At 49.9% G+C, this 9,278-nt stretch overlaps 2 protein-coding genes across 2 annotated transcripts in view; both read left to right on the top strand.

The window, feature by feature from the left end:
* The first annotated feature begins 972 nt into the window (after window positions 1-972).
* On the top strand, window positions 973-4,039 carry ccr9a (chemokine (C-C motif) receptor 9a). Its single transcript, XM_005752548.1, has 3 exons — window positions 973-1,056; window positions 2,224-2,289; window positions 2,379-4,039. The coding sequence occupies exons 2-3, from the start codon at window positions 2,224-2,226 to the stop codon at window positions 3,465-3,467; spliced, it is 1,155 nt and encodes a 384-aa protein (XP_005752605.1). The 5' UTR covers window positions 973-1,056; the 3' UTR covers window positions 3,468-4,039.
* A 3,184-nt stretch (window positions 4,040-7,223) lies between these two features.
* Window positions 7,224-9,278, top strand: part of bfsp2 (beaded filament structural protein 2, phakinin) — a 5,690-nt gene continuing 3,635 nt past the window's right edge. The window contains exons 1-3 of the mRNA XM_005752543.1: window positions 7,224-7,827; window positions 8,274-8,356; window positions 8,733-8,889. Of these exons, the coding sequence (XP_005752600.1) occupies window positions 7,384-7,827; window positions 8,274-8,356; window positions 8,733-8,889 (684 nt within the window). The 5' untranslated portion in view covers window positions 7,224-7,383. The remainder of the gene's footprint in view (window positions 7,828-8,273; window positions 8,357-8,732; window positions 8,890-9,278) is intronic.

The following is a 9,278-nucleotide window of genomic DNA, read 5'->3' as shown; positions in this document are numbered from 1 at the left end:
CATGCCCGCTCTCAGCCATGCGCCATGCCCGCTCTCAGCCATGCGCCATGCCCGCTCTCAGCCATGCGCCATGCCCGCTCATCCAACTGAGCTAAATGTGACTTTGGGGATTGTAACCAGGTGTCAGAAAGGCCTGTGGCGGCCAAGCGCTCGTAGCGACATCACTGTTTGAGTCTTGCTATCATTGTGAAGCCGGATTCACCAAGTGTTCGCCCCCTCATAGGGAACGTCATCCGATGATGCGTTGTTGCAATAGTAATCGTGCTCAGGACAAGAGGAACTGCAGACGCTGGGTGCTTGGCTGAGGAGCCAATGGGGCGAAGCTGCCACCTGTGAATGTCGTCTTTGATTGCTCAGGTAGAAAGTTGTACAATACAAGTCAAACTGCACCCAGATCAGTTTCACACCCTGGCGGATCTGTGAGTATAACCTGCAGCAGCTTCGTGTCTGTGACACAGAGCAGCAGAAACCTGAGGAAATGTCACCAACTGCATTCTGGGTAACCTCTCAGGCTTCACCATGTGAGCCCGGGCGAGTCCCGGTGTGTGACGCTGCTTCTGTTTTCAGTTCTTAGGAGCTCCCGGGTTCAGCCAGCTGATTTTCCCCGACTTCCTCTTTGTGGTGTCCGAGCTTCTCTCTTTTCATTTTCCTTTAAACTCTCCTCAAAACAGCTCAGCACCTACAAAAGGCCTCCTTTGTACCACAGTGCTGTGCAGAAGTCATCTCCTTACATGTTGCTGTGACTTTATCGATTTATTCAAACATACATGGAAATATCAGCCAATAGCAGAGTTTATACAACTCTAACCAGCTGTAAGTAAATATTTGTTGTTATTCTCAAGGGTTCGGATTCAGGATCGTTGGATTCTGGGGGTCTAACATTCAGGGATGTTGATGCGTTCGTGCTCACTGTCTACTCGTTATGAAATCGTAGCCACTCCTCTTAGACAGCTGATGTAACTTCTGCTTTCATACGTCACTTTTGTGGTCTAACGGACTTAGAGTGCAAAAAGCGCCAAACAGCGAGACACACCAGAGACGACGAGACGCCTGACGGTGAGTCCACGCCTGTCTGTCTGTGTCTGGTCTTTGTTTCATGGGGAAAGCGGCGAGCTGCAAACTTTGATTTCCGAGCGCAGTGTAAAGATGTTTTTCACTTCATCATTAACCATCCCATAATAGTCTAGTTGTGAGCAGATCTCAGATCGCCTCACCACAGACTCTGAGATTTCAGATGATGTTTCTGGTTTTAGTGGTTCTAACAGGCACACGACGATGAATAACTGCTCGTACTGCAGCACTTTTAATTTCTCTTTGCTATTTGGGACCCGATGAATGTAAAACACAGAATGACCAGATTTGTGTTTCTGGGAAAAATGAGATCCACATATGAGGACTTTCATTTTACATTTCAATAGAACAGTAGCAGCATAATGTCCTGTAAGTGGATATCAGGCTCCTGTAGAGCAAAATTTAGTATTTTGGTCTAAGTAACCCAAAATGTGACGTCCACATATGTGGACGCAGGTCCTAGGAGGACCAGGAGATTTGTGACTCACAGACACGTCTGGAGAATTTAAAGTACTCTGGGATCAGTAAAATTATTAATACCACAGTCTTAAATGACCCAAACACTCAAAGTTAGGTACTCTGTGTGCAGACCTATGTGAGACGAAGAGCTTAAACTTTAAAGTGGTCAAACCAAGGACTCATTTTTATGCCTGAAACATTCAAACAGTCGAGTTTTCAGTGTTTGAGCACGTGATCCGCTTTAATCCTCAGCTTCATTTAAAGAAACGAGTTCTTTAATGTCTGTGAGTTTGATGGTTACACGTTTCACAGCACTTATATTCACCCAAGGCTTTTATTTTGGTAAAGCTATTGTACGGGGGTACTTTTATAGTGTAGGATCAGGGCTCAGTAGTACTATTTAAAAGTACAATACAGTTTGTAACAGAGTAACAGAGTAAAAGTACTTCAAAGAGAGTAAAAATATGTCCTTTGTCCTACACTGACTAAAAACAACGTGCAGAAAGTGAAGCAACACAGACATGAGTCAACAGCAACAACGCCACAAACTACAAAAAGCATGTGACCAGCGAGCGTAGGAGGAGCGGCGCCAGGCGGCTTTAGCTTGTTCTTTTATTTTGTTTCCTCTTTTTGGAGGTTTTGTTTGTGTGAAACTCGCTGCACCTTTTCTAACCCGAACACCTGTGTTTGTAGATGGATGACCTTTTCACCATGAATGTGACCTCCATGGATGACATCATCACAACAATGATCACAGAGGTAACGAACCCTGATTATTTATTGATTTATCCAAGTATGTATCAGCAGAGTGCTCAGGTGTGCTCAGGTGTGCTGTCTCTGTCCATCAGGAGCCGTCTGCTTTCACTCCCTCGGCCACCTCTGACAACTATGACTACTCAGACGACTACGGAGACTTGCTGTGCGACCGGGAGTCGGTGCGGGTGTTCAGGAGTCACTATGAGCCACCGCTCTTCTGGATGATCGCCCTGGTGGGCGGAGCCGGGAACCTGGCCGTGGTGTGGATCTACCTGAACTTCCGGCGCCGGCTGAAGACGATGACCGACGTGTACCTGCTGAACCTGGCCGTGGCCGACCTGCTGTTCCTGGTCACGCTGCCGCTGTGGGCGGCCGAGGCGTCGCACAGCTGGATCTTCGGCACCTCCCTCTGCAAAATAAACTCCGCCCTCTACAAGGTGAACCTGTTTAGCAGCATGCTGCTGCTTACCTGCATTAGCGTGGACCGTTACATCGCCATCGTGCAGACCACAAAGGCGCACAACTCGCAGGTGGAGCGCCTGCGCTGCAGCCGTTTGGTGTGCGCGGGGGTGTGGCTGCTTGCACTGCTCCTTGCCACGCCCGAGCTGGTATTTGCTGCCCCCGCAAAGGTGGAATCGCAGGACTACTGCCGTATGGTGTTCCCGACCCACCTGGGGAACAACACCAAGATCCTGGTACTGTCCCTGCAGGTGAGCATGGGCTTCTGCCTGCCCTTCATCGTCATGGCCTTCTGTTACAGCGTCATCGTCGCCACGCTGCTCAAGACCCAGGGCTTCCAGAAGCACAAGGCCATGCGTGTCATCCTGGCGGTGGTGGTGGCGTTCGTTGTGTCGCAGCTGCCTTACAACAGCGTGCTGGTGATGGAGGCGGTGCAGGCCTCCAACATCACCATCACGAACTGCGATCACCTGAATGCCTTTGATAAGGCGGGGCAGGTGCTGAAGAGTCTGGCCTACATGCACGCCTGCCTCAACCCCTTCCTCTACGTCTTCGTGGGCTCACGGTTCCGCCGTGACGTGGTGCACCTGCTGCGCTGCTGCCGCTGCGTGCCACCCGTCACCAAGATTCAGCTGTCCACCAAGTCCAGCAGGAGCCCGCTGAGCTCCACCCGAGCCTCGGTGATGTCTGACAGCGAAACCTCGCAGGCGCTGTCGCTGTAGAAACCGTCACCGCGTAACTTCCTGTTTGTGCCAGGGCAGCTGTACAGCAGACGCCTAAATCGCAGGAAGAGTTTTTAAGAAGCTTTGATTCAACACATGTGCTGCTTCACCCTAACATCCACCCACAGACAGTCATAGCCCGCTCACCTGAGAACACCTTCACCTCAGAGCACAGGACAGGTGGAGGCTGGGCGCGCCTGCTGGTTACAGCTTTTACAGTTTTGGGGAAAACAAAAAGAAACCTTTGTAATGAGAATGTAAAACCTCCACATCATTTTCTGAGCCAGGACTTTTCCAGGTGTTTCCAGGACTTTTCAGGGCTTGCTTGTACAGTAAACATGAAGCTGTTTTTAAATGTGACGTTTTAGCTGCTGTATCAGAGACGGGACCGGTCTCCTCGCTGCGTTTGAACAGAAACTGAGCCAAAGCTGAAATGTGACTAATGCTGTATATAACCCTGTTTGTGTGTTTGTGTGAGTGTGTGAGTGTGTGTGCGTCACACCAATGTAAATGTTTTGGTTTTCTGAGTTATGAAAATAAAGTGTGAGAGAAAAACGGGGAAGTTGATGAAACGCTGTCGCACTCTTTTCTTCACATCCTTCCTTCTCTCATCCTGTTTATGATGAGAGAGCAGTGAACAAGTACAACACACACAGCTACTCTTAGTACCATTGATGTTAAGTTAGACTCTTTTTCTCTAATTGATCTTTCTGAGTTAACTTCAATAATTACTTCCTCCAAGCCATCAACGTGTCTTTTAGACCCCATTCCTACAAAACTGCTCAAAGAAGTCCTGCCATTAATTAATGCTTCGATCTTAAATATGATCAACCTATCTCTAATGATCGGCTATGTACCACAGGCCTTCAAGCTAGCTGTAGTTAAACCTTTACTCAAAAAGCATCTCTAGACCCAGCAGTCTTAGCTAATTATAGGCCAATCTCCAACCTTCCTTTATATCAAACATCCTTGAAAGAGTAGTTGTCAAACAGCTAACAGATCATCTGCAGAGGTTTATTTGAAGAGTTTCAGTCAGGTTTCAGAGCTCATCACAGCACAGAAACAGCTTTAGTGAAGGTTACAAATGATCTTCTTATGGCCTCTGACAGTGGACTCATCTCTGTGCTTGTCCTGCTAGACCTCAGTGCAGCGTTCGATACTGTCGACCATAATATCCTATTAGAGCGATTAGAACATGCTGTAGGTATTACAGGTACTGTGCTGCAGTGGTTTGTATCATATCTATCTAATAGACTCCAGTTTGTGCATGTAAATGGAGAGTCCTCTTCACACACTGAGGTTAATTATGGAGTTCCACAGGGTTCAGTGCTAGGACCAATTCTGTTTCAGGGCTCTGCAGATGAATGAGTCTGAGAGAACAGACGAGACATCTGTGAGACACCATCGTCTTATTTTACTCTTGTTTTTACAGCAGGGATTGCGACATGTCTCTTTCTCTAACCTCAAAATCATTACATCACATCCTCTCTGAGGCTCAGTGATGGGAGGCTGAGAAAAAGGAAGCTGACCTCATGTCTGTGTGGTGTCATGTTCTCATGGGTCACTGGGACAAAAACAAAATGTGACAGAGAAGTGAAAACCAGAAAAGCTCGCTGACTGGCACGCCACAGTGCTCAAACGCAAAGGTCAGGCCTGTTCCAGGATCCTGCTGCGAGCTGAGGTGTTGATCCCAGAAGAAAAACAGCCAGCCGCCCTCACAGAGGAAGTGCTAAGCCCCGCCCATCACACTGGTCAGAGGGCTTTGAACCAAGAAACTGCCGCCTCTTATCACTCATTAGTCACGTTGCCCACTCACGCAACACGTGCACGCTAACACAGTCAGTGTGTGTGTGTTCTCACTGTGACCACAGAGCACATACATCTGCACTGCCCCTGCTGAACATCTGGCCAACATGTGGCCCACATCTGCAGCTCTGGGCCACAGTTGGGTGTGCCTGACGTCTTGCGGTCGCAGCTGTGCCTCACGTGGGCCAGGAGTCAGGTGCTTTGTGACATCTGGGTCATGCAAACATGACCTCTGGGCCATGAGGGGCACAGTTACCTGAGCTCTGAGCGGCCAGGTGCTGTAAACAGCTGAGAGGACCAGTTCACCCGAGCGTCACTTACATGCGGTGCTTCCTTTAACGACTGACGACGCTCTGCTGTGCTTGGCTCAGTGGCGCCACCGCCGACTTTTTATAGATGCAGATCTGAGCGTGCTCAGAACCTGGACCAGAAAGAGTCCGACGCTGGAAACTACTATCCTATGAACTGGATCTCTGATTGATGATGACTTACTGTGGTTTAAGGCGTGTCCCACCTGACCATTGCAGGTGTTCCTGCAGCTCCCTGCTGTCGTAATAAGTCAAGCACAGTTAGGAGGTCGAGGCTGAGTTTGATCTCCAAAAGCTTCCTCAAATCTATCCAGAGCAGCTTAATCTTCACTCACACTGCAAACACGTGTTCCTCCAGCTTCAGGTGATATTCCCAGGTACGACACCGTGATCCACAAACGCAGCTTTCTGTCCGAGGTGGATCTAAAGGATGGGAGCAGACATTTGTCTTGAAAGGTTTGGAGGACGGCGCTGCAGCAGGTTTCTAAAGGGATTCATGGTTGGAATCTGGAGACCAGAAACCAGAGTTCAGATTAAAGGTGTTTGGAAGCTGAAAGTGATGACTGGGTCTGCTTTACAGGGTGAAGCTGGTGGATGAGACGGGCTTTTACCCTCAGAAGTCCAACGCATCTTTTAGCAGCTGGGAAACTTTCAACTGCTGCGTTGGCATTCACCACTTCCTGCCAACCGCAAAGCACTTCCTGCTGAGATTCAGCACAAACAATCTGACAAAACCTGAACAGACGGCCCAGGTGTTTCCACGCAGACAAACAGCTCTGTGTTTGCTGCCATGGTAACGGCCCGGCGACAAACACTCAAAGATTACACGAAGCTAAAAACGGCTGGGCCAACATCTGCCAGCTAGCGAGACGATGCGAAGGGTTCAGGTCTCTGTGAGAGACTGTGAGGGCAAAACAGCGACGAAGAAGCAGTGACTGCGTCCTCTACAGGAGCACAGCAGAGAGGCCGAACCACTGCATGAACTCCTCCACCTTCTCTGAGCTTACGGTGGAATGAGGCTGGGAGGAAGCTGCAGTTTGACCAATCAGGAGCAGTGTGCGGGGCGTGGGGATTAGCACGCATGCAGGTGTAACTGGAACACCTGTGAAGGCCTTAATGCTGAAGCACACCTGCAGGTTCAGGAGCAGCCGCTGCCTTTCAGACCTGAATGCGTCTGCCTCAGTTCAGCCCGAGCTCCGCCCACTAAAACCCCTGGAGCTTTAGGAACCCAACGACACCACGACAACATCTGGCTTCAAACAAGAAACCATGCTGCTGAAACTTTATTTAAACATGTAGATTAAACTTTATTACCTTCATGAATAATGGCGTTGCCTTCATTTTTGTGCTCGTGTGTCATGTTTTGAGGGTTTTCCCAGGAAACATGAAGAACAAGTCTGTTTATCAAAACAGGAAGTTTATTCATCACAGCTGTTTCTACTAAACTTTATTTAAAGAGTTCTTTACCTGTTTAACAGCAGATATTCTTTATTGATCTGAAACAGCAGTGATGATCTAACCCTCATCTGCTCTCTGTTTATAAACAGTGTGTGTGTGTGTGTGTGTGTGTGTGTCATGTGACCCAGACAGGCTTCAGGACCCTTCCTGCCCCCCCCCCCCCCCGCGTGCTCGCTCTGCTGCCTCAGCTCTTTCAGACTCTTTGTTTCAACAAAAGCTCCAAACACAAACGCTGGCTGAACAAAAGCAGCCATGTTTCCAGAGCAGCCATCCTCGCATAAATCCCGGTAGCGAGCGGGTCTGAGCGGTTTGACACTGGCAGGTGCTGGCAGGTGCTGATCGTCATGCCTCTGCCCCGACGCCGCTCATCCTTCCTTGGACAGACGGCCGCCGAGCGTCCACCCTCTGCCTCCTGCGGGAGAATGGGCTCGGTAGGCACCTCTGCCCCTCGCGGCGTCTTTGTAGGCTCCACCCCACCAGCGAGTGTTCCCTCTGGCCTGGGGACGCGGGTGTCACGGCGAGCTCTGGGCATCAGCAGCGTGTTCCTGCAGGGGATGAGGAGCAGCACAACACCACTGCTGCCCCGAGGCAGCGAGCGAGCAGCGGGGAGCGGTGCAGCGGCAGCGGGACTGAACAGCTGTTTGATGGAATACCGCGACAAAGTGAGAGCGCTGGAACAGCTGAACCAACAGCTGGAGGAGCAGATCCGCCTCTGCCTGGACCGCAAGGCCTCGAGCGCCGGAGCTTGGGGACCCCTCAGGAGGGAGTGGGAGGAGGTTTACAGACAGGTGAGGGGGAGGGTCTAAACACCTGGCTCCATCTCCACACCATCCTTCATCCTATCGGCATGCTGCTCTCTGAGGTCAAAGGTCAACTCAGGCCTCTCCTTTCTTAGATCGTGGTGACAGTGACGCGTACGGTCCACGTGCCTCGCCTAAAAAATCCTAAAATACAAAAGTCACCTGAGGCAAAAAAGTGAACCTAAAAAGTGTGCACGAGCAGCCGTGCACGAGCAGCCACGTTATGTCAGCTGATTCCTCCACAGATAAACATGTTCTGAGGTGTGAGAACAGAAACTAAGTATTCGGTGTTTGAGTCTTGCCGCTGTTTTTATTGGATCACCTGAGATCAGGTTAGGATGCGGGGGCGTTACACTAAAGGTAACGCGTGGAGATAACGATGCCCCCCGCTGGCTGCAGCCACTCTCAGCTCTGTTTTCCCACACTCTGTGCAGGTCAGTGAAGCCATCCTGGACAACGCCCGGCTGATGCTGCAGACAGAGAACGTGCAGGCCAACGCTGAGGATTTCAAGGACAGGTCAGAGGTCAAACTCACACTGTGATCAGCAGTGAGCTGAAATGTGGCAGTGATCAGTGACAGACCTTCTGTCAGTAAACAGCAGCGTGAATGTGAAGTGATGGTTTCTTTTGGTCTCAGGTGATCACATGGTGCCCTTGTGTGGCTGCTGGAGGGTACAGCAGACACAATCATCAACCACATTATTCATTATTTTTAAGCACTGATCATAGACTTTATCTAAAAAACAACCCCAACATGGAGCATCTGGTGATCAATAACCAGCCTCCTGCACTGTGAGTCTCTCCTCCATGTTGTCCTGCGGCTGGTGGTCCTAGTTCTGCTCAGGAACCAGGACCATCAGCTGCAGGCATAGTGACTGTGGCTCCCCCTGCAGGTTCGAGAACGAGCAGCCGTTCCGTCGGGCAGTGGAGGAGGAGATTAGCTCGCTGTACAAAGTGATTGATGAGGCGAACCTGACGAAGGCGGAGCTTGAGGAGCAGATGGAGAACATGAGGGCGGAGCTACGCAGTCTGGAGCACAACCATGAGCAGGTCCCACCAAACTCTGTTCAAAAATCTCCCAATTTAAGCTGTGGCAGCAGATGATGTCACCATTTAGAGAAAGGCTGAAAAACTAAATCTTAGAATTTAAGCTTTTTTAAGTAAAAAAAGTAGAATAAGAAGAGTGACAGCAGCCACATAGTAGAGCTAGAGTCAGAACTGTGACAGCGGAGACACAGTAGAGTGAGAGTAGAGTCAGAAGAGTGACAGCAGCCACACAGTAGAGTCAGAAGTGTGACAGCGGAGACACAGTAGAGTCAGAGTAAAGCCAGAAGTGTAACAGCAGAGACACAGTAGAGTCAGAAGAGTGAAAGCGGAGACACAGTAGAGTCAGAGTAGAGTCAGAAGAGTGACAGCGGAGACACAGTAGAGTCAGAGTA

The sequence above is a fragment of the Pundamilia nyererei genome, unplaced genomic scaffold, assembly GCF_000239375.1.
Source record: "Pundamilia nyererei isolate P.nyererei 1_Seehausen unplaced genomic scaffold, PunNye1.0 scaffold00365, whole genome shotgun sequence".
NCBI classification, from domain to species: Eukaryota; Metazoa; Chordata; class Actinopteri; order Cichliformes; family Cichlidae; genus Pundamilia; species Pundamilia nyererei.
Note: the sequence above shows the minus strand (reverse complement) of the source record. Positions and strands in the feature narration are given on the sequence as shown.